The sequence below is a fragment of the Spodoptera frugiperda genome, chromosome 1, assembly GCF_023101765.2.
Source record: "Spodoptera frugiperda isolate SF20-4 chromosome 1, AGI-APGP_CSIRO_Sfru_2.0, whole genome shotgun sequence".
Taxonomy (NCBI): Eukaryota; Metazoa; Arthropoda; class Insecta; order Lepidoptera; family Noctuidae; genus Spodoptera; species Spodoptera frugiperda.
In genome coordinates, this window is record NC_064212.1 from 6,641,800 (window position 1) to 6,667,154 (window position 25,355).

At 34.6% G+C, this 25,355-nt stretch overlaps 4 protein-coding genes across 5 annotated transcripts; 1 reads left to right on the plus strand and 3 right to left on the minus strand.

Moving 5' to 3' along the window:
- Nucleotides 1–1,022: 1,022 nt before the first annotated feature.
- On the minus strand, nucleotides 1,023–10,745 carry LOC126910825 (protein 60A). The gene is made up of 7 exons (XM_050694622.1): nucleotides 10,305–10,745; nucleotides 7,383–7,572; nucleotides 6,535–6,689; nucleotides 5,764–5,964; nucleotides 4,371–4,444; nucleotides 3,722–3,856; nucleotides 1,023–2,715 (listed from the first exon to the last, which is right to left on the minus strand). The coding sequence occupies exons 1-7, from the start codon at nucleotides 10,675–10,677 to the stop codon at nucleotides 2,590–2,592; spliced, it is 1,254 nt and encodes a 417-aa protein (XP_050550579.1). The 5' UTR covers nucleotides 10,678–10,745; the 3' UTR covers nucleotides 1,023–2,589.
- Nucleotides 10,746–12,626: 1,881 nt separating this feature from the next.
- Nucleotides 12,627–15,222, minus strand: LOC126910826 (protein CWC15 homolog). The gene is made up of 4 exons (XM_050694636.1): nucleotides 14,848–15,222; nucleotides 14,364–14,643; nucleotides 13,982–14,086; nucleotides 12,627–13,129 (listed from the first exon to the last, which is right to left on the minus strand). Exons 1-4 carry the CDS (start codon nucleotides 14,976–14,978, stop codon nucleotides 12,992–12,994), a joined length of 654 nt encoding a protein of 217 aa, XP_050550593.1. The 5' UTR covers nucleotides 14,979–15,222; the 3' UTR covers nucleotides 12,627–12,991.
- Nucleotides 15,223–15,443: 221 nt separating this feature from the next.
- On the plus strand, nucleotides 15,444–22,146 carry LOC126910824 (RNA-binding protein 39). 2 transcript variants are annotated; one of them, XM_050694603.1, is made up of 8 exons: nucleotides 15,444–15,609; nucleotides 15,922–15,979; nucleotides 16,978–17,057; nucleotides 17,815–18,511; nucleotides 18,590–18,856; nucleotides 19,827–20,042; nucleotides 21,075–21,199; nucleotides 21,740–22,146. In XM_050694603.1, exons 2-8 carry the CDS (start codon nucleotides 15,923–15,925, stop codon nucleotides 22,026–22,028), a joined length of 1,731 nt encoding a protein of 576 aa, XP_050550560.1. In that variant the 5' UTR covers nucleotides 15,444–15,609; nucleotide 15,922; the 3' UTR covers nucleotides 22,029–22,146. The 2 variants fall into 2 exon arrangements, with proteins under 2 accessions (XP_050550560.1, XP_050550569.1); XM_050694612.1 differs by lacking the exon at nucleotides 15,444–15,609 and adding an exon at nucleotides 15,696–15,840.
- Nucleotides 22,147–22,330: 184 nt separating this feature from the next.
- Nucleotides 22,331–25,257, minus strand: LOC118272993 (uncharacterized). The gene is made up of 3 exons (XM_050694642.1): nucleotides 25,107–25,257; nucleotides 23,422–23,773; nucleotides 22,331–22,564 (listed from the first exon to the last, which is right to left on the minus strand). Exons 1-3 carry the CDS (start codon nucleotides 25,178–25,180, stop codon nucleotides 22,361–22,363), a joined length of 630 nt encoding a protein of 209 aa, XP_050550599.1. The 5' UTR covers nucleotides 25,181–25,257; the 3' UTR covers nucleotides 22,331–22,360.
- Nucleotides 25,258–25,355: the final 98 nt, after the last annotated feature.

Below are 25,355 nucleotides of genomic sequence, written 5' to 3' on the forward strand. Positions count from 1 at the left end.
GTATGGAATTTAAAACGTGTCTTTCAAAACAGGTCAAGTGATGAGTCGAAGGTGGATTGAACAAATCGCCATATTACATTACGGCTAGCCTTTCATAAACAGCGTCAATTGTTATTGCAGCGAATGAACAAATAACAATGCTTTAATTCTTCTCGTCTCTTGTGAAATCATTATTTATTCGACCCTATTCTTATAGAGTCAATCAATTATTTCACATTAAGCGATTGATAATTTTGCCTAAATGACGATAACAAGGAAACACAGTGCCCAGTTAATACTGTATTAAATACGAAGTCGGTTTTCTAAAGCGAAACAAAATTCGTGGGATCCGCTAGTTATTCATATAAGTAATTCATATAATATTCATTGATTAACATGATACTAATCTTACCTGTGCCTAACCTAACCTACATTTACACTACAGGATGACAGCAGACCTGAAAAGTAATTAACACTCATGATTATTTGTGCTAATTAGTGTTATATTATGTACCTAGGTATGTATTCAACTTTCTTGTTTGTAACACCCAAAAGTAACAAGGTTGAGAGAATTAGCTTAAGGCATTAAGTCCGCCTAAGCACCGTATGTATGAAAATAATAAATAACCAAACTCTTACGTTACTAAATGACTACTCAGTCAACACCTTCGTACGCTCAGTGTCAGACACTCAGGAACGTAAACATGTATACCTACTTATTGGATTTTTGCGATATTCCCTGAGAAAAGGGAAAATTAGAAAATCGTATATTTTCAAATACGAAGTTGCACGTAAAAGTTAGTTTATTCAGTTATAATTATGATTAATTGTTACTCATTCTAAAATACCACAATATTATTCATCACATTACTAGACACATAACGCGTTCATTTGCCTAAGTACATATATCAATATACTACAAGTACCTACATACTGCAACTAGGTACTCAAGAAGAGTGTTATAATAAGAAATTGTAACAGGGTATCTAATACTTATTTACTACGTATTCGTCGACACTACCTACAAACAAAAAAACATAGTCTAAAAAAGTAAAATCCTTTATTACACAATTTTACATCTTAAATTCATTATTTTCATTGTACAAAATAATATAAACTATGACATGTAAATATTCATCAAAAAACTTGTTGTTGAATTGGCACATACATTACTTGGCTAAAGTAAAATACAAATTGTTCTGATTTTCTTAACTAAAGATGGCATTATAATTACGAATTACATAATTTATTTTATAATAAAAATCCCTTATTCCTTTGGCGACGCCATAACTTAAGAATGCTTGCATCAAATTGGATAAATCTCTTTTTGTTATGACCCTTGTTGAAAGAACCTATTTTCTTTATATTTCTTGTAGAACTAACTATATTATTTTACAACAGCGCACGGGGGCGTTACGACATGTTATTAAAACGAGTGTGTAGGTACAATTACAATTGCAGGGTCATTCTCCGGATAAAGATTTGATAAAGAATTTTAAACATAAAAACAAAAATAGTGGAAATGGGAAGTCGATTGGTTAATGTCGAATCGAATATTTATTTTTCGGACTCATAACCATCAATATATTCTTTGTTGTTAATATCCTTTACAACTGTAGACTGTCCTTTACAAAACAATTCAATATAAACATATAAAAAATATATTCTGTGGATATCCCACTGGAAAGGAGAAGGACGGAGTATTTACGCGATCCTATAGTACAGCAATCACAGCGATAGTACAAGGTGACTTTGTAATTCTGGGAAGGCAAGTTGACTTTATATGTGTGTTACAATTATGATCACACTTTTTTATAAATCTTAAACATGCTTTATAAATATTCGTAAGTAATAAAACTTAATTAAAGCAATACATATCATAGATGCTAAGTATAACAGATCATTTCATTTTTTTTTTTCGAGAAATCTATTTACCACTAAAACACTAGATGACCATCAGTTCTTTTATATTAAAACGTTTACAGGTACATATCTAAAGTACATTATAAAAATACAATCATAAAATGTAGAGAAATAAAACAGAATACAAAACAACGTTCCAACTTTTCGGACGCACAAGTGAATTAATGTTTCAGTTATAAAAATGCTAATTTTATATCCAAGCAATAATCCTACTGCATATTAAACTCTTTTCTTGTTTCTGTGACACAAATAGATAAGACTATATTACGTTACTCATTTTATCATGATTAATTGATTGTTCATATTACTGCAAATTTTATCAATACTACCTACTTACAATTTATTTACGATGGCAACAATACTTTTATTAAATAAATTTGATATATGTTATTGAACTTAAGTAGATTCATTGACATCAATATGATAATAAATCACATTTGTCACGAATTTTTGATTTGGCTCTATATTAAGCTAGGTACTCTACATTTGAGACGTGTTTACTAAATGGCTCAACCAAATTATACTTCTGTTTTTAGTACAATTATTTCTTTCTCTTAAATCGAAACGTTTACTTAAATAATATACAAACTAATTCTAATTATTGAGTAAACTACAGCTTCTGCTAAAATTTACTTAGAAGCGTAATGTTAAGAGACTAGTGTTTCGTTGAATACAGTGTTTTCCCAATCAATGACAGCCACAACTCTTGACGACCATGTTTTTGTACTTGCGCAAGATTACGTTGGAGTCATCCGTGTAGTACAACACTGATATCGGGGACAGCTTGATCGGCGCACACGACGGCTTCGGAACCTACATCAATTTTGAACTTTAAATCCAAGATACCATATGATACATTTTTAATTGTTCTTTCTGTTTATGTTGTACAATCAAGTAAATAAATAAATATGGTAACTGCTTTTCCAGATAAAGGGTAAATATTTTAAATCAAGAATTTGCGTTCTATGAAGATATTTCTCAACCTTGTGAAACGCGTTTCTATGGTGATTCATTTATAGTCATATATTATGTATAGAGATCTTGCAAATGTGGTGTAATATTTTCTATTGCTATTTATAATTTATACTAATCTATACTTTACTAATATAAAACTGAAGTTTGTTTGATTGAACGCGCTAATCTCTGGATCTCTACTGGTCCGATTTGATTACAGCCGTAGAATATTTGGAAAATACTATTTCAAAAACCAAAATTCTGCAAGATATCATTCATCATCATAATTCTACGTGGACGAACTCGCGGGCAACAATTAGTTTAATCATCATTATCAGCCTGCGTGCTATATGAACATTTTAAAATAATATAAAAATACAAATTTACTACCTGTGTGTTAAAATAACCAGGAGAAATAAAATATTTTTGGTAAGTTAATACTTAGGTTAAAAACATCACACTATTCTATGGCTTATTCACCTTTATTCTATGGCTGTAACTAAACGACGTATTTAAAGATAAAGTCAAATAATATAGAGTAGAGTAGTAGTATTTAGTAGATATAGGTCATAGGTAGGCACTGCCTCGTTGGTCGAGTGGTCGCAAGTGCGACTGCCGAACAAGAGGTCTCGGGTTCGATTCCCGGGTCGGGCAAAGTATTGCTGGGCATTTTTCCTATTTTCGAAAATTTCTCGGTAGTAGCACGGAGTCTGGAATTGTATCCAGGACATGGCAATAGGCTCACCACCTATTACATGGGACTTATAACACAAATGGTGAAAAGTGTCGTAATGTGCACCTCTGACTACCCCTTCGGGGATAAAAAGGCGTGAAGTTGTGTGTGTCATAGGTACAAAGGTACTACCTTCGTAGGATTGAGTAGATGTACTAGAGTTTGTACGATGGCGTGGTTGGTGGCATTCTTATGCGCGTTCAGAGGGAAGTTGCACTCGCCGCTGCAGTAGAACGCACCGTAACCATCCGGAGCTATGATCCAGTCCTATCAAAAGGAATTAAATCATTAATACTAGATATTACTGCCTCGTTGGTCGCGTGGTCGCAAGTGCGATTGTCGGACAAGAGGTCTCGGGTTCGATTCCCGGGTCGGGCAAAGAATTGCTGGGATTTTTACGGTTTTTCGTATTTTTTTTCAGTAATTTCTGAAATTGTGCCCAGGATATGGCAATAGACTCACCCCCTATTACATAGGACTTATAACACAAATGATGAAAAGTGAGTGTACGTTGTATAGCGGCATTACGTGTAATGTGCACCTCTGCCTACCCCTTCGGAGACAAAAGGCGTGACGTTGATTTTACTAGATATTAATGTTTGTAAAATATAACTTAAATGATATACTCAAACACAACTTAAGAAGTCGAAAACAATGACATAATATGCGCGACTTTAATAAAGCTCGATTATTGTACAAAATTACTCGATGTATAGGCACATATGTACACGAATCGACCGAGACCAGCAGATTCCTGTTGTTATTAATGTTTCACACTGACCTGCCATTCTAAGTCCTTAAAACTGACGTACAAAGTCTGGATCTCACAACTTCTCGTGGTCCAATGAGATGTATCTGCAACATACGTAAACATAATATAAAGATAACAAGAAATATCATCATAAATTCATACAAAAAAAAACATTACATAACACCCTTTAATTTTTTGCGCAAAAGGGACTGTAGTCCGCTGAGGACATAAAATTATTCAGATTGACAAAAAACATCCATCGAGTGATATTTAACTCAATTCATTCTATCACAGAAATTCATAAGTTAGCTTTATGTTAGCTTACTTAGTTCCTATCTCCGAAATAGAGTACAACTTCCGAAAAGTAACTAATACCTTCCGTGATACGGTTGAGTTAACTCACACGGATAAAAGTCCCTTGTTTATGAGACCTCTAAGCTGTACCAAAACTTGATCCGGAGCTGCGGACTAACTAACGGGTTTACCGGGGCTCTGGTTCGAAAGGCAGGAGTAGGAACGGGGTGGATTTTAGTCAGTAAGAGTCTGACACTCCCTCTCGCCTCGCCCAGAGCGAGAGAAGTCATTGGATGATTTTCCCCACTCAAGCTGTACCAAAACTAAAACATTACTAGCAATTGACTGTGAACTTTGCCATTACAATGAACTTGCTACGAAAGTATTGTCGCTTTAGACAGAAGTTATTATGTAGGTTTAGATATTATATTTTCTCTTATTATTTATGAGTCACACCAATCATACTATTGTTACGCACAAATCTCAAGTACTTCCTTAATGATAACGAAACAAAATATCATTCAGATATCAGAATTCATAATAATGTTAGTCATGAATGATGTGATGACTATTAAGCCCTGAAAAACTAGATTTGTTTGTGTACAACAATCATAACTCTGGTCATATTTTGGAATGAACGAAAGTACCTTATACATATATATGGAAAAAGGTGAAAAACTGGGGCTTGCCCGACTTGAGCAAGGTTGGACTGAACCTTAAGGTCTCTGGTATTTTTACAAATCGTATGTTTCGAAGAAATAATGTTTTTTTTAAGAAATTTACCTATGAATCATAACAAATTGCACAATAATCGATTGATATAACTGATGTTATACCCTTTCTGTCCTTCACCAGCCACCTTTAGCCTTGTTTGCAAAAGCACCCTAGACAAACCCCTAATAACGGGCCTTATTAAATCCTAGTGCCCTTCTACACATATAACAGTATAAATGAGAGAGTTTTTACGTTTGTTTGTTACTCCTTCACGTCAAAACGAAAGAAGGGATTCCTATGAAATTTTGAAGAGGAGCAGATTATGGTCTGGAATAACAAAGAGGACACTTTTATCCAATATACTCATATAATAACAAGATTTTTTAACAAACCTCTAACAAAAACACAAACGTACCTGTAAGTGGATTCCTAAGGTAGTTCTCAGAATATCCGTGGGAGCGCCACCGCCTCGCCTCGCGCTTCCTCCGAGCGCCTGCGTCTGCGCCGGCCAGCTTCGGTCCACTCTTGAAGAAGGCCACTACGAACGGCTGCTTCCCCTCCACTATAACTCCACGAGGCTCCTCCAAACCAATCTCTTCAGGCTTCACGTGACGTTCTGAAAACAATACGTACACCCTTTTTAAAAAAACAAATTGGAAACTTAATGAAAAAGTCTTCGTCCATCAATTTCTAAAGAGAAGTAAAATAGCTAGTATGTGCCTGCATTTTAAAGTTCAAATTAGAATGCCAATGAAATTACATGGGATTCATGACGAAACAATTTCATTCCAGACTACATAATAATTATTTAAGGTTTTTAAATTAATCTATTATATAAAAATAAATCGGGTTTTTCTTCCTGACGCTATAATTCCAGAACTGCGCGAACCGATTTCTACGGTTTCGCGCTTCGTGAGGATTATAGCAAAGAAATTTCAGGAAAAATTTCATGGGAAAAGCAGGGAAATATTTTTTTCATACAACGCAATCTCTAATGCAAAAATAAGCAAAGCCATCTGAAACAATTTCCAGTCTTCATATAATAATTTAAGTAAAAGTTATTTATTTCCTCAATAAAGCGATAATTCCGCTGGGGTAAATTAATTTCAAAATTGTGACTCCAAAATTATAAGAATCTAATCGACAATTGACCCCGGACAAAGCCATGTATGAGTTGTTTGCGTACCTGGCTGCGAGTGAGGATGCAGCGTAATGAAGAAGCCTCGATTGTCTGCCGGAGATGAGAGCCACGCCCCCAGCGCACTAGTCACATTCAGCTCCAACCAGCCCTCGGCACCAGCACTAGTATTCACCGCGGCCACCTTCTCCATTTGCAAACTCCTAAAATCATAAATTGCATATTAGGTTATCGTTAATTTCTGTTAACAGCTTTACTGCCAGTGTTTTGAAAATGTGCGTCAGTCAGAGGCCAATTCAATAACTACTATCAATTTTGTAAGCGAGATCAATTTAAAAGTAAAAAGGTTATAAGGTTTATTTTCCAACCTTTTTAAAGTAAGTAACCAATATTACTGGCTTTCTGCTACGGAAAACAGAAATAACGCCATTACATTTTTTTTTCCTTTTATTCATAAATGGTTTAGGATTTTTTAATGACCAGTATGCTTTTCAAATGTTATTGAAAACTTTTTTTTAATTATTACAATCAATACTGGTTTTCTGCTATGAAAATAAAATAAGGATGCCATTAACTATTTTTTCTTTTTATTATTCCTCTTTTTAATAAATGGTTTTTGACAAAAAGTTTCAACGACTTTGACCAGTATTTGATATTTTTTAACCAAATAGGTTGGTTAATTAATAAAAATAACTAAATGAGTCGGTTGATATTGCAAATCAAATTAGTGTGAATGCGACGACAGCTGCAAGGCCTACTATACTAGATACTTTAAAAAGTTTAATAGAAATTTTTGAATGTATTGTGTAAGTGACACACTCTGTTTCATGGATTTATTACCCTATTTAGATATTATTTAAACAGATTATGACGTAATTGTGCATAAGTAAGCATACCCCAAATTGTCAACGCTGATAACCCTGTGAGCAACGACTGTGTAGAGGGCGGTTGGGTCCTCGGTGTGCGTAGGCGCTTGGTGTAAACGCAGTTCCGCTGACAAAAGCGCAGACGCATCGCCAGGTGCTCCTGTCACCTCGAACCAGACGTGTCGGCCGTGACCATGTCGTAATGCTCCCAAATGATGCCCTGAAAAATATTAAGTATAATATGAAAGAGGTTATTCATAAAATAATCACCAGTTTTGAACTAATTTCACTTCATCATTTTCTAAAACGTTAACGTTGACGTTCTAAAACGTTTGAATCCACCAATTATTGTTACCTGTTTGATGTGATATGTATGTGAAGTGAGGTTACCGGAGGCTCAATCATCCCACCATCGCCTATACCAAAAAGAAAAGGTCGGAAACGAACTTGTAAACTTCTCTGGCGTTGCGGGTGTCTATAGGCGGCATTAATTGCTTACCATCAGGTGGTCCGTCTGTTTGTTTGCCGCTCTGTGTTAAAAACCGATTAAATAATTAAGTTTAAGAAATGTATCTTTTCCTATACGTAGTTGTATATTAAGTTCTGTGATTACCTATTATTTAAATGATGTATAGGTATGAAATCATCACATACAACATACATATAATTAGTTAAATTCATCATAACATAGCTTTAAATAAGGTTTGCGAACAGGTGTCCAACGATCCGGTTGTAATCTGACTCCAACTACAGGTGTACGTTATAAATAAGAAATATTAAGTTTGACAATAAAGTGTGGAATTATGTATTATGCATAAGTTATGTTAAAATAATGATTATTCATGAGACCAACCACATTGATCTGTAGTTCTGTACATAATGATGAACGTCGATGTATATACTACGTCGTAGTACGTAGTAACTGAAGGTAGATCAAAACAAACTTGTAAATAGTACCTAGATAAGTAAATAGTGATACATTGACCTGCACTTGTTATAAAGAATACATTCTCACAACATCGTCGCTTGACTTCACTTGAGGATTCCGCTACACATCAGCAGCTACAGCCTCCTTGGATTGATTACAGCGACGGATTACATAATCGATTACGCGTTTACTTCAACTCAACAGCGAATTAATAAGATACAACGACGCGCCTGTCTGTCTGCTCTATACGAATAGGTAAAGACCATTTTAAGATAAATAAATGATTATATTATTGCTACTACTGGGGTCTTAGTAGGTAATAAAATAATTATACACATCAATATGTATTACGTCATAATCCTTGAAGGGATAGGCAGAAGTGTAAAATATACATCTTCAATGAAAATCACATCCAGTAGGTAGGAATGTTAGCATGAGTGCTATATAATTGAGAGAAGGGAACCCATAGTAATACTTATATTTGTAAGGGAATTAAAAAGAACTGTTCCCAAAGAATTTGATTAACAATGAACAATAAACAATCGAACTAACCGATCCTTGAGAAACAGTCTCGATTTAGCTGTTTAGCTACTTTAATTTAAATTATTTATTAGCCTATATGGGTCGTAAAAGGTGACATAGAATTATTTAGATTTATATTACGTTTTATTTAAAGGCACCGACTTACATATATAGAATAATTGTTTCCAGTGTTAGGTACAATTATTTTTAAAGGAAGTTAAAATTTTACATTGTTATATTTTTAACAGTAGGTAAGTACATACTGGCATTTTCCTGGAGGAAGCAGGAGATAAGTTTATTATTTGTATATATAATGTAAATTTGAGTGATTTTCTGCATAAACCTAATCTATCGTATTCGCCTTTGACCGTCTCAGATAACATTTTAATATAGGAACATAATAATATGTAAGTATATGACTTGTGTACAAATAATACTTACTACTAGGTACATTGTTATGTACAATCTAGTTATACTTGTATATAAATCAATTGCACGGTAAGTACGGACACATACATAATATATACGTGTATTTATAGACAGACATATAAATATTATAACATTATTGTTTATGTGCGGACCATTCATTATTTTCCTTGAATAGATAGCAGCGCATTACGGTCTAGAAAGAACCGGCGCTCAGTTAAACATATTATTGTATTATGTTACAGGATTCATTCATCATTGGTGCCTTACTTACCTACATCTCTCACTTGAGTTAAAAAAACTTTATTGTAAGAATGTAAACATAATATAATGTGGCAGTTTTTATTCGACGAGATGTGGTACCGAGCACAAATTGAAAACCAGACTTCTATTGACAATTTTGTATTTGAGAAGTTAAAAATCGAGATTACGCAGACATTTTTAGAGATAACGTGTTGTAAACCTTTCTACTTACTCCCTTTATGCCTTTACAATTACACAGGTCGGCGCCGGCGCCGCTCAGATCAAATGCCATTAAACATAATTATGGAATCCATAATACCAGGAATGTTTCCCAAAGCGGTGACTCAACATTTTTGTCTTCAACTTTTTACCTGAACCTCCCAGGTAGTTGTAGTGGAATGCTTTTGATGCATTCTCAAAAACAAAAGATTTATGGACATGAATGAGTCCCATACACATTAAACAGCATGTGTCATTAAGTTTAACAATTAATTTTACCGGCACCGCATTGTCTTGTTAACCGTTTAACTCGGTGTTAAATATTTTTAAGTGACTTGGGGATCTTGGAGTAGGACTGTCTATCCCTTACATCACCTAATTACCTAAGGTTTTATCAAATTGTCTACATTACGTGTGAGACTATTTTGAACTAAACAATTTAAGGAATCATCATACAGTTCACAAAAATATTATTGTTAGTTAGGTAATTACGAATACATATATACGTAGCATAGGTAACAGGTACCACAAAATTCGATAATAGGTACCAGCTTCACCATCGTACTATTTAATGTACTAATTTAAATAGATAAGTATTTGTAAATTGAACTCACTCTTGCTCTGAAAGGTCATGATGAGGTCACTCTCATCAATAGCATGCTGCTCATCACCGCTGAGGGCCATCTCCGAGCTACGAGTCGGGCGAGCCTGCTCATGTTCTTCGGCAAGCTGCTTGTATACGTCTAATAAGAAACTGGGCGCCGAACGGTCCAGCGGAGGCGCTCGAGCTCGACGTGGCCTCTCCCCAAGACCTAACAGTTCTAATATCTCATGTTCTACCACCATCCGCTCGTGTCTTGTCATCGAGTGATGTATGACAGTCTGATCCACGCCATTGTCGATATACAATCCGGAGAGGGCGGCCTCTGCCGCCACAGTAAACAAAATAAAACACGCGCACAAGCACATCGTCTTCGGACAAGCCATGTTCGCTATCGGAGCGCTCACTCGACTGGCGAGAACTGAGCGCAGAGGCGCGCGGCGGGATCAGCCGGTGAACCTGCCCACTCAAGGTAGGCCGCCGCCGCCGCCGGCGCCGCACTTGCCACATTCCTCCCCGCCTTCGCCTTACACACATCGTCCGTTTTAATAACGTTTGTAAACACTAAACATTGAGCCGGACACGTCCAGCCTGCCTGCCTGCTTATAATACACCACTTCATTTTAATGCATTCCTTACTGTGCGATGCAAATAAAATACGCACATCATTAGCAGGTACCTGTCTAGACTTTTTGGGAGTCATTTCAATTTGATGTCAAAAATAACATCCGCAATCTCGAAGCACCTAAGTACCTGCTATATATTTCTATTGTTTACATCCTTATCCTCATCCTCATACACACTTGTTAGTAACCCTACCGTGCGAATGGTAAAGCTTATAACCACTTTATCTAGCACAATGTCACCCCTTTTACTTAAAGAAGAAGGCAGAGGTACATACATGTAACCGACATCCACCTAGTATGTACAATATAACGCTCGCTTTTCACTAACTACGTTATATATCCCATTTCATATAAGCGTGGTGAAACTATTATTGCAATTTACCATCATGCCATTACTGGATTTACTATGATTTGCCCAACCCGAGATTCGAACCTAAGACCCTTTGCTCAACATTGGCATTTGCGACCGCTTGATCAAAGCAAAACTAATCTGACCTAGCGCAAATAATTAAAAAAAGAAATTAAATTCAGGCAGTACTTATTTCACTTCCATGTCTCAGGAACTGTAAAACCGGACTGTTAAATCTTGAGAAAGTTCATACAAAGCGAGCCCATGATAAACTGGGCCTCTTTTTATTACCTACCTGCTTTTTATAAATTATTTAGAGATAGAGATAGATTTTTATACTTTTTCATACTTATGACACACATTGTATAATATCATAGCTCGCACTGTCAAAAAATAATCCGATTACATCTACTCGTACAACCATTTTTTTTTATGTCATTAGGCCTAAGTGAAAAAATACTATAGCAACAACTCGTAGCTCGTAGCGCGTAGTTCGTAGCGTGTAGTTCGTAGCGCGTAGTTCGCTGCGTGTAGTTCGTAGCGCGTAGTTCGTAGTGTGTAGTTCGTAGCGCGTAGTACTCGTACGTAGTGCGTACCAACGTTTTTCATATATTAACGTCGTAGACGAGCACCCCGTGGACTCAACTTTCAAGCTGGCCACAGGCCACATGGAAAGATTGCAAGTTCTAAGCGAAGCTAGGACGTTTTGCAATCATTATGAACTTAAAAAACTATTCATTGTTTGTTTTTGTCGTCACAAAATGGCCAGGTTACAGATTTTGATTAAGATGTAGTTTGTTAACTCTTTCCGTGCGGCTGACTTGCCGGTGGAATTTGCACGACTCCAGATTAATAGCGGGAAATGCTGGTAGGCACTACGAACTATGCGCTACGAGCTACTGTTATAAATGCGAATGTTTGTAAGATTGTGCGGTTTGTATGTACATATGTTTGTTGCTCAATCACCTCAAAATGGCTAAAGGAATCGGGATGAAATATGGAATAAGGATAGATTATGGTCTGGAATAACACATTGGATACTTTTATCAGACGACACCGTGAGCGAAGCCGATAGCAGAAGATAGTAATGTAATAATAATGTCTAACCCTCTAGTATATTGGAATTCTATCTGGTGGAAAATAGGTGTTACAATCTATATGTATTTATGTAAGTGCACATTAACGGTACACCTGGTAATTAAATATTTTTACTCAATATGTTTTTTTTTTCTATTTTGTCGATAATTACCATTTACACATCGCGGTGTAGAAAGGGGAAATCTGTCCACGCCAGTAGGATGACGGGTCATGAACCACACACACATTCAAATCTTTGAACGAGAACAAAAAAAGAACAAAATACTAAAGTATTTATTTTATTATGTAACAAAATCTTAAAACATATGTATTTCTCACTTTACATCATTATTATCTTATTGAGAGGAGGTACTTAAATATTACAAAAATTAAATAGGTATTCAAAATTTGTGGGAAATATATTTTACATTATACTACCGTACTGTTTGTCTTACTATTATGCTATTTAATGGAACATTACCTAATTTGAGTTTAAATGTATATTAAATGATATTACACCACAAGTTCCAAAATGAAGTTTTTAACATAATTATTTTAAACTACTAGTTGTGTTAGAATGTCTTTACAGTCAACTTTTATTCTAACTTATTAAAATAACCTTAATTTAATGAATTACAATTAGAATCACTATTTAACATATTTTTCCATGAATTTCTTATGAAATTCTGATCTTAAAGAATCATTTATGAAAGTGTTGCCTTTCTTCTCAGGTTCGGAACGAGCACAATTTTTGAAAACAACATCATCATCCCAACGTCTTTTAACCTGGAAAAAACAAAAACATTCTTTGAATTAATTTTATACACATACAACACAAGACACACTGGATTAGGTATGGCAAAGCAGGCAAAGTACAATATTTAACCCTCCATTGGTGACCTATGTCTGTGAGACGAGGTAGTCTAATAACTAATAATGTTTTTTACACCGTTTATTAAATTATGTGGCAATTTCATGTAGCTGCCTTAATGCACAACCTCTACCATTAGTGCACCCAACAACAGTGACATTGATGTCCTAATTTTATGTCCTATCTTATAACTATTTCTATGCATTTTATGTCTTTTACTTTTTTTTATATTTATGTCCTTTCTATGTCAATGTCCGATTTTATTTTCTTTCCCATTCTAGTTATCCAATAGTTCAATTTTCCAGATTAACAAAACATTATTTTAATATATTGGGAATATATTAGAGTTAGTGGTTTTTTTCATGTTTCTACAAGAAAAATACCGTAAGTAGAGACTAATGTAATAGTGTTATAATGTAATCTATACTAATATTATAAAGCTAAAGAGTTTGTTTGTTTGTTTGAACACGCTAATCTCCAGAACTACTGGTCCGATTTGGATGATTCTTTTTGTGTTGGGTAGTGCATTTATCGAGGAAGGCTATTGGCTATAAAACATCACGCTATGAGCGGGTGAAACTGTGCGGAAGTAGCTAGTATAATAATAAAATAGAGTAAGTGGTATTTTTCTTGATCTACAATAAAAATACCACTAACTGTAGTGTAATAAAAGTTTAATGGCAATGGTGAGACCAGCCTTGAAACAGATAAATGCTGACAAATAAGAAAACAAGCAATCTCCATGCAATAAAAAGATAGAAAATAACCTTCATATCATTTTTCTGTCCTGCTGACGAATAATTCAGTAATGGATTTCCAGACAGAATATTTTCCATGCGAATCCTTTCTTCTTCCTGCTTTCGTTCAGCTTCCTGTAAACAAAAATCACAATATTACTTAAATTGAATAGCATTCACTTTCTGTTGGTTTAATCTTTAATATAAAATTAACCATGTACAAATTACAGACAGAATTACAACAATTATTATTCATTTGAAGAACAAAAGTTGAACAATCTAATAGTTTTTTTGAAGATAACATAATATAAAAACATTTATACTAATTAACTTCAGTGAAATAACAAAATAACACTAAACAAACTTAATTATTTCTTATTCATGTTTAAAATTATTTCTTATTGATGTTTACCTTCTTAGCTTGTTCTATGGCCCTTTCTTTTTTAATTTTGTTCAACTCTGCTAGCAAAGCTGCAGTGTCATCATCAGAGTCATCAGAGTCAGAAGAGTCTCCTTCAAGAGGATCATCAGCATCTAAGCTGGCTGCTGGAACCTGGTCAACTTTAGGTCTTTTAGTGGGAGGCTCTACAGGTCTTCTTGTACTGGAACCTTTCACTTCTTTCTCTCTTTCATCTAACTCCTTACGGAAGTCTCTTGAACGTAATTCATCTGTGGTACCTTGACCTTGTTCCCTGCAAATACAATTAACTGATTATTTGAGTACATTTCACATTATTACGAAATATAATATTTGAACAACAATGCGTGTTTCACAATTTATCATGTTTATCATAAGGAGAAGAACAAAACAAAATGATTTGGTTACCTATAATAACATCGAATAAGCTATGGACATGTTTACATCTAAGAATGTAAATGATATTTTTGTTACCTACCTGTACTTCAGTTTAGTGTGGCCAGGAAGATCTCTACTAGAATATTGACGAGATATTGCACTAAGATCCTTTTCACCCCTTCCTGTTCCTCCTCGAGCTGGATCAAAAGTAGGCCTCGCTGCAGTCGTCATATTTTAATATACAGGAATAAACTAGGTTTAAGTTTGAACAACTATTAAAACTACACTGACACCGAACACTTAATTTGTCACAACTTATTTCCCATACACGTTACACTCTTTGTAAATTATAAAAGAAAAGAAAGGAAAGCATAAGATAAACAGTGTGCTTGGGCTTTTTTCGTGGTTTTTTCTATTACTGATTACAATTTTGGCATAGATACGAATGAAATGGCATACCTTTTACAATCATAGACAAGACAAGTACACTAAATTCTAGATTTTGAAGGCACAATGAAATTTTGTCTATGGCTTCAATCGGGTCCATGGGGTGAATAGATACTATGAAGAATTTCCCTATACCTATTCACCCGTCTTCTGACCCTATTCACCTCTCGATCCTTATTCACCCCATTTTACGGTACATAATTATCTGATTTGGCAAAACATACCAATTGGCATTGTGGCTTGGAAACAGAAACACTGAAGTTTCGAAAAAGTCTATGATTGGAGTTGTCTGTGGCTAGCCAAATTTCGTCTGTCAGTCTCAAATCTCAGTTAGTCAGAGCCAGAGGTATTATCTAAGTTGTTATTAGACTTTAAACAATAAAAATCTACATTCGTCTTTATCGAATTATATAAGGTAAGTCAATAGAATAGCACTTTGATAACAGAGGTTAATTATACAACCTTCAATTTTCGATGGCAAATAAACCTTGCTACCATAGCAGACGCCATCTTGTCTTCATGTGTAGCACAATACTTTCAACACATTGTCCGCAGTGTTATTTTTATATGTAACATATACTAAAACCTATCAAGATTTATGTTACTTTTGCAATCCGTAGTACATAGTAAGCTTTATAATTCAAAGGTTGTAATAGTTCCAAGCTAGCGTAGCCTTTATTTAAAACGAAGATTTAAAAATATACTTAATCCTCAAATTTTGTTTTAGAATGGCTGAAGATTTAGATGTAGAAGCTATGTTGGAGGCGCCCTATAATAATAAATCGGTAAGTACCTTTAAAACATTCTAATTCAATCGAACAGCTCATGTCAATTCCCTCTCAATAATTCAAGCATTTCAATCGTCCAGTACTTAATACGAGCATAATATTATGTTAGTTTTTTAATCAACCAATCAATGATTGATAATAGTTCCAGTGCTCAAGTTAAAAATATATTTTGCCTCCCTGTCTAGTTTTTATTCTATTGTATCTTCTAATCATTTATTCATCAAAGATACAAAAATCCATGTTATTCAATTTGTATCATGTAAATGTTTCTTTTATAAATATTTGCATTGTAAAATTTGTGATGTAACAAATAAGTCATGTGGCTTTTAACTGTTTAAAGATGTTATAAACTAATGATTTTGTTAAATTACCATTCTGACATTTAGTTATTACTAGTTAATTACATCTTTAAACAGCAACTGGTAAGAAATATAAAACAAAATTACATTTGAGAATCATTTCTTGTATTTATAGAACTTTGTGGTAATAGTCGAGCATACTTCACCGACCTGACTGCAAGAGGTATCCACCACTATACTTACCTAATTTTAATTATTTGAAATTCAACACAATCCTAACATTGTTAAGTACACCTTTAAAAGTCAAAAAGTAAGAATGTCATAGAGCATAATTTTAAAAAAAGACCATGAGCTGATGGGTCGTAAATCTTTTGCAGAAGTATCCCTGTGTGATGTTAGCGCTGTGTGCATCCTTTGTCAGTGGTTATACGAACGGTAAGTGTAGAACAGGGACACGAGACTACCATGACATGGATGAACATTGGTTGGTTAATAAACCAGCTGCCAACAGTAGCCTAGGCAAAGTAAAACCATCAGCATTTGTGTTGTTTCATCAGTGACATTTTACTAATGACATTGTTGAAATGCTGCAAATGTTCTCCATGTTGTTGTTATCAATTAACTAATGCAATTTTTATTTATTCACTCGGCGTGTGTTGCTGTGGCGCTGCTTCTACCTTGTGCTTTGTGTGACAGGATAACACTTCCTCTTCAAAGCATCGATCGGACAAGTATTCTGATAAGCACAAAGACAGAGACCGGGATGGAAGCCGAAGGTTAGAACTTTTTAATTATTATACTTTAAAAAATTCTAATAAGAATGATGACAAAATGTCTAATTTTCTTAACTTGACTGTCAATGAAAAATATTGGATACACATTGATTGATTAAAATAACAAAACATATCACATCATAAATTATGATCAGGTTATAAGTGCCCACTGCTGAGCAAAGGCCTCTTCTCAATAAGATTTGAGTAGAAATCACACTTACACATGGTGGATATTATATATACAATATTTTTTATATAAAACATTGCCCCACACTAGGATTTTCTCTTGTGTCGTGGGTGTGTTTATAAACATACAATTTCACATATTATGCTACATTACACCCAGTCACCCACCAGTTCTTACCTAAGAAATACTTAATGTGCTCCTTACTTGTACTGTTAGATGTCACTTATAGGTTGGGAAAAACCAAAATGTGTCATCTATCTTAACTTGGGGGTTCCTAAAAATTTTAAAGAGGTTACTAGATACATTTTATTCAAACCGCTCACATGCTAACGTGCATTACATGTGTGCGAAATGTCACATGTGCAGTAAAATGTATGTTGTTGTAATGCATTTTAATGGGAGATGGGCAGAGGTGTACACATAATAATGATAATACAATGTAAAACCATCTTTCACCAGTTTGTTAAGAGTCCCAATGTGTAAGCCCAAAGTTCAATCACTTTTTAAGTCAATTGATAAATTAAATAACCCGATAAATTAAAGTCAATCAATAATGATTTCCCTTTTTTCTAGACGTAGCCGGTCGAGAGACAGAAGAAAATCAAAAGAAAGAGACGCACGTCGTTCAAAAGATAGAGATGATAAGAGAGACAAAGATCGTGAACGGGACAAAGATCGTAAGGATCGTGATCGTGACCGCGAGCGTGATCGAGATCGCGACCGCGAACGTGATCGAGGCGACCGTGGCGAGCGCGATCGCGACCGCGGCGATCGTGACCGTGATCGTGAACGAGATCGTGGAGATAGAGACCGCGAGCGTGATCGTGAACGCGAACGTGACCGGGACAAGGATAAGGATAGAGATCGCACTCATAGAGATAAAGAACGTGACAAGGATAAAGAACGTGAACGCGATAGAGATAAAAGACGCAGCAGAGACAAAGAACGCAGTCGAGAACGTGACCGCAGCAGCCGCGACCGTACTTCTAATAGCAAAAGGGAGAAGACTATTGAAAGAGATCCTTCTAAAGAATATCGATCAAAATCTAGAGGTCTTGAGCCTAAATTAGATGACTTACCTCCAGAAGAACGAGATCTACGTACTGTTTTCTGTATGCAATTATCTCAAAGAATTCGAGCTAAAGACCTAGAAGAATTTTTCTCTTCAGTTGGCAAAGTTAGAGATGTAAGACTTATCACCTGCAACAAAACCAGAAGATTTAAAGGAATAGCTTATATTGAATTTAAAGATGCTGAATCAGTACCTTTGGTAAGTATAGAATGGTAGTTTTTTACATTTTTATCATTAGAATAATCATTTCAATTAATGTATCGTAATAATTTACAGGCTCTAGGTTTGACGGGACAAAAGTTGCTTGGAGTTCCTATTATAGTACAACATACACAAGCAGAAAAGAACAGGGTAGGCAATACATTGCCAAACTTAGCACCAAAGACCAGTAACGGACCAACGAGACTGTATGTGGGTTCATTGCATTTTAACATTACAGAAGACATGCTACGCGGCATTTTTGAACCTTTTGGAAAAATTGATCATATTCAACTTATGACGGACCCTGAATCAGGAAAAAGTAAAGGATATGGATTTCTTACTGTAAGTACATTTGTAATACTTATTATATTTCTTAGTTTTATAAGAAGGCTATTTATTGACATTTAGTATTTTAAAGAACTAAAGTTGTCATTGTCAAATTACATAAATCATGTAAAAAAAAAACATCAATTAAACGATAGTCTATAAATGTCGTAGGGAAATGAAGATATCCGAGATTCACTAAATCTCGTCATATATTGAAGATTCTCATCTATCTATACATATAATAAAACTGTAGAAGTATTAATTCGGTACATTGAAAATATTAAAAACTATTGGGTGTTAATAAGTAAACCCAACTACGTGACAAAAAAAATCGCATCACGCAAAAGCTACCAGTCCGAATTACGATTTAACTAGGGGTAATTAATTATATGTACTTTGGTAACCTGGGCACAACACTTAGGTAGGTACTTTTAAAGACTAACTGTGCGGCTCGATCCCTAGACATGATTACTGTATCAACTGCAAATATAACTTTGTCGAATGCCAAGTTATCTGTAGGGCCGATGGTTGAAATTAGCTAGAATACGATGATACGAATCATTAATACGATATTCAGCGATGATACGTCATTTCAGTAATCTAAATCTAGTGAAAAGACGTAACAAATAAGAATATTCAATCAGGATAATTTCTCCAGGTTTTCTTAATTTCCCTCCAACATACACAACAAAATTCAACACCTTTATTGTAAAATAATATTTATTTTTGCTTAAACATGTTGAATTTATTATTAACAGCTAACTATTAACTCCGTCGTTAGTTGGATGGTATGTGATCATGTGTCACCTACTTGATTCCATATCAGAAATCAACCCTTCTCATGAAATGTAGTATTATAAGTTGTTTGAATAAATCAATGTTTATGGACATTTGTTAGTTGGTTATCGATTTGACAAGCCATTGCAAAACAGGGTGTTTAAGGACAATTAAGGAAATTGAAATTAATTTCCCAAAAATATTTCAGTTTCATCATGCTGCAGATGCTAAAAAGGCGATGGAGCAACTGAATGGGTTCGAATTAGCTGGAAGACCAATGAAAGTCGGTAATGTCACAGAACGGACTGATGGTGGGTCCAGCACTCGATTTGACGCCGATGAACTGGACCGAGCTGGTATTGACCTAGGTGCCACAGGACGCTTACAATTAATGTTTAAACTTGCAGAAGGCACTGGATTACAGGTAAAATGTTGAATATATTGTACTCTTGGATAAAATTTGCCAGCACTGAATATTTGTGTCACTGGCTGATCACATTTCAAGATATTCTAGTAAATCCTATATATTACTTTATCCATGTTAATCTATATCTTAGTACAGTAATACAGTGGTGTTTAAAAACATCAAGTTAGTACTTGCACAAATGTAATGGAATGAATTAAGGCACAACCCAAGAAAAACAGGATACAGTAGTGCTTTGCTGAAATCTTAGGATTTACAAGAACATCTCTATTTTATCATTAAACCACCCCATATTACAAGCGAAACCACTTCAATCCACATTACAAGTTCCACACATTGGAGTTAGAGTGAAGAAACATGATAAATGTATGTATTATTGACAAGGTCCCATAATTATTTTCTCAGACTGCTTATTTTATAATTTTTGTTTGTAGTAGGTATTTTTTCTTTTGTTTGCGACGACAATGTTACTGTTAAACATATTAAATATGCTAATTGATGCAACAAAGCTGTGTAAACAGGAAATAATGCGCATTGAATGTGTTTTCGTTTTCACGTAATAATATTATGTACCTCCTTATTTAGGCATATTAGGTACATTTGTTTTACATCAGCAATCAGATTTCGGAAAAACACAGTGTATTTTAACACTATTCTCGGCACTGCTAAGTAACTGACACCTGTTATTCTAGACTCACAGTAGACAATTTGATGCAATAAGATTATTTTTGAAGAATACTGTTGTCACTCAAACTCTGGTTATGTTATGAGTGAAAAATCACAGCTAAAATTATCAGCTATTTTTGTTTTAATGCTTCTGTTGTTGTTTACAGTGGTACAATGTAGTATGATAAAGTTGTCCCTGGGACCATTTGTAAGCTTGCATGTGTTTATTGATATTATTGGATGATTTTCTTACTTTATAGTATAAAAGAAAAAAACTCCAATGTAGTCACGACATCCCTAAGATAAAACACTGTATGTATATTATTTTTGAATTGTAAATTAATTGTAAACTGGGTGTGATTTCAGATACCGCCTGCTGCAGCATCAGTATTGATGGGTGCTGGTTCGGCGCTGGTTACTCCACAGCCTCAAGTAGCACCTCCCATTGCAACACAGTGTTTTATGCTCAATAATATGTTTGATCCAGCCTCGTAAGTAGATTTTATTAAATATTGTTACTTATTACTCATCAACACTTATAAAACCGCTTCTATATGACAATATTTGACCAAGACAGAAACCTTTTAAAATAATAAAAAATAATGACAGTAGTGGGAGGGAACCCATTGGAAAGTAAAGAATATGCAACAAAATTTGTTTACATATTATGAGGTCTGCAAGTAGAAGGGATGTGCATTGTAAAGGGCAAATGCAAGCATTATTTTTGCAATGGTTTTCATTGAGCTACTTAGGCCCTGGTCTCACTTAAGAGTTAAGCCTTTGGACGGGATAACTTATACATGGGGTAACTAACATCACAGTATTGCCTTTTGTTCAAGTTACTTCCCTAAAACCCAGTGTAATAGTTGACCCCTTCAATGAGTCATCTTCCCGGAAATTTTATTTTCGTATTACCCTAGATTACCCAATAAACTTGAAGTGCATGTAGGTTATTTATACATGTATTATACAAAAAATTGTACTCTGCCCTCAGATGATAACTACTAAAGATAATTCTTTTGTTGTTTCAGGGAAACAAATCCTAACTGGGACATAGAAATAAGAGATGATGTTATAAGTGAATGTAACAAACATGGAGGAGTATTGCATGTATATGTGGATAAAGCATCTCCACAAGGGAATGTTTACTGTAAATGTCCAACGATAGCAACGGCGGTGGCCTCAGTCAATACATTACACGGCAGATGGTTTGCCGGCCGAGTGATCACTGCGGCTTACGTGCCACTTGTCAACTACCACTCTCTATTCCCTGACGCTATGACTGCACTTACTCTGTTGTTGCCATCCAGACAACGATAAACCACAGCAATAAATAAGCATTTATATTTTAATATTTTGGTCTTTAATGTATACTGATATATTTTATCTAGTGAGGACCTAACTCTAGTAATAATAAAGTTATTATTATGTAAACTAACTAGACTATCATTTTCCTTTAAAAAAATAATGTAGGGTACAAATCATATAATAATTTATTATGTATATGTCTCCACTCTATACGATTTTGAGCATGTTGTATGTTACATACAACTTAAGTGTAGAGTATCAGATAAAATGTAAATAAATATAAACAGGAGTAATAAAAATGATAAACAACTAAAAAAATATAAGTTCATTTTATTGTTATAATTTTAAACTGCTCTTATCCAATCTATCTCCAAAGTTGCAGGACCCTTCTGCTTCACAGGTTGGTAAACTCCACCGTACATTTGTATACCGATACTTGATACTTGTGACAAGTCTAACAATTCATTGTTAGTTACTCTTTTACCTCTGTAGTAAGCTTTAAATTCTGAGAACTTGAGATTACGAATGGCGAAGTCATCTTTAGGTGCCTGAAAAAAAGAAACCCATTACATATTATGCCATAGACACATCGTAGATTAGTAAATCTACACTTCGTGAAATATGAGCCTCTCATGATGAATTTGACCAGATGAGCGTCCACAGGCTCGCATCATAGCCAATGTCTCTTCATAAGATGTGTACTGATGGCGTCATACTGAACGCGTACGGTGCGGGCCTGTGGACGCTTACCATTGCACAATTTTGTTATCCACGTTTGGCCGAATCATAGAAATAAATATATATATATATATATATATCCCACTTATTAAATAATTTTAACTACTAATAATTAATTAAACAAGCTGTTTAGTGAAAATCGAGAAACTGGAAAGTTCTTAATGATTTTATTAATTAGGCACTGAATAACTTTGTTAGCTTTGTAGATAAGCTGTATATATTATGTATATTCGCAGAGGAATGATCTAATAACAAACAATGACGTAAATTAGATAAGTTAGGTAATATTCGCTGATAAGTATTCTTTACCAAGCTCTTTTCTGTAAAACCATCCTACTAAATCCTATGATCAGTATAATTAAGTAATTAGTTATGTCAAATGATGCATTAGTCTCTGATCTAATAAATAGCTATTGTAGGTAGTTTGAAATCAGAGTATCTTGCCCCACGTCCGTGTCGGTCAAATTATAGAGAAAGGTAGAGTATTAAATCTGAAGTGAAATGATTCCCGGTAAATAGCAAATATTGCGATCTGTGGAACAGGAACCTATATTTACCTATTTGACCTATTTCAAATCACAACTGCATGAAAGGTAATCCAATGTGTACCTACCTACTTTAAATGCAAATTATCAAGCTAATTTGAAATCTATAATATGACAGTTACCTGGAAATATTGCTCAAATGAGTAATTGGGCTCGTCATTTAAACCTTTATGCCGTAAAGTAACTTTGAATCCATTAAATTGTCCTTGTCCTCTGCATTTGATTTGTAGCTTCGTGTAACCGGTAAGATTGTATGTCTGAATAGCTCGTATCCCGGCAAAACCGGCTCCATTTAATTGAGGATTCAAAAGAGCAAAAAAAATAGCTCGTCTGAACCCAACATTTTTGTGAATAACAAAAATGGCCTTGGACATGCCGACATCTCGTACGGTATCCGATTGTTCTTGCCATACGTCTACGTCACCATCCTTTGTGAAATCAAACAAATACTGCCCGTCATCTTGTTGACTTGTGCTGTAAATTAAAAAATATAATCATTATCATTACCTACCTTTTTATTAATCTTATTATACCTACGGATGAAAGCTACCTATCTGCTTACAGAGATACTGTACTTATAGGTAAATAGTTACCAAGGTAGATAGTTTAATATTTTACGTTAGTAAGTGTATTTTTGTGAAATCGAGAACTAAAATAGGAAAAAGGATTAACACTGCGCAGTTATAATAGAGCGCAGAAAAATTTAATAAGTAATCAATTTTGATTAAATTGAAATACCTGCAAAGAAGTAAACTATCAGTACGTATTTGTTATGGGTAGTTGGGTAGGTACTTAACTTTCACTGTCAGATGCGTCGTTTAGATCTATTTCACTGACTCCACACGTGTTACTGTCGATAGCAGCCATTTTGAAAGTCAGAGGTTAGCCTATCAAGCGTGGACTCATTTTTGATATTTAGTACGCGTAACATTTTTATAATACGTACATATTCGGGTTGACAGCTACTTTTCTTGTCTCTTTTGGAAGAAAAGGAACAATTTTCTAGTATAAACACCGATGTCCTTTATGTATTGATTTATAGGTAAAACAAATGGACAGTGACAATGAACCTTACAATCGATAGAAATTTAAGGAATCTCTTAAATAAGATTTTGAAAATAAAAATTAATTAACTACTTAGGTAGGTAGATATAGTATCGATAAATTATTATTTTCTTAGTTTTAGTACCTACACTACCTACCCAACCTAAGTATTTAGGTAGGTAGGTAGGTAAAAAAATCTATTTGTTTACTTGGTAATAAACACTCAGGTAGGTACCTAGTTACCATATAAACCATACCAAACCTATAGTGTAAGTAATAACTGTTAACCTTTCTACTTACTGTATTTCATTTACACACGCACTACCAAAAAAAAATTTTGAAGAATGGATAGGTACCTAAATATTTTTTTATTTCTATAGGTTGAGTAGGTACCTATTCTAATAACACATTAGGTAGGTAGGTATATAATTGCCAGTTAGAGTAACCAAAATTTTGGTAACCGGAGGCACATTGACACCTAATACCTCCTTTTTTGTGAGGATGGAAAATCATCAAATAACTCCGCCCCCTCCGAGAGTACCAAAAATATTAAAACCACCCCGTTCCAACTCCTACCTTGTGCCACGGCTAGCCTCGCCTGCAACCCCAGCAGTTTCTAGTAAGGCAGGAGTGTTGTAGTTGAATCCAAAGTCAGGCAGGTGCAGGTAAGAATTATTTTGTTTGTGTTTAGCAACAAACCTCACAGCTCACTTTTCTAAACTGAATACGATACCTAAATAAATCATTTAAATATTTCACTAACCTGTTATCACATACTCCATAAAAGAGCGCAAAACAAAGAAATAAGTAAATACATATCACTTTATCATTTAACATTTTAAATAAAATGTTACGAATAAAATTACTTAAACTGCTATTGCTTCAACTACACACCGTATCAAATACTTACTAATAACTACTCGCACGAATTATCGGGTATTACATTTATTTGAATAAACAAAATGAATTTATATAGTAATATTGAACATTTGACACTGTTATCTTTTAATAA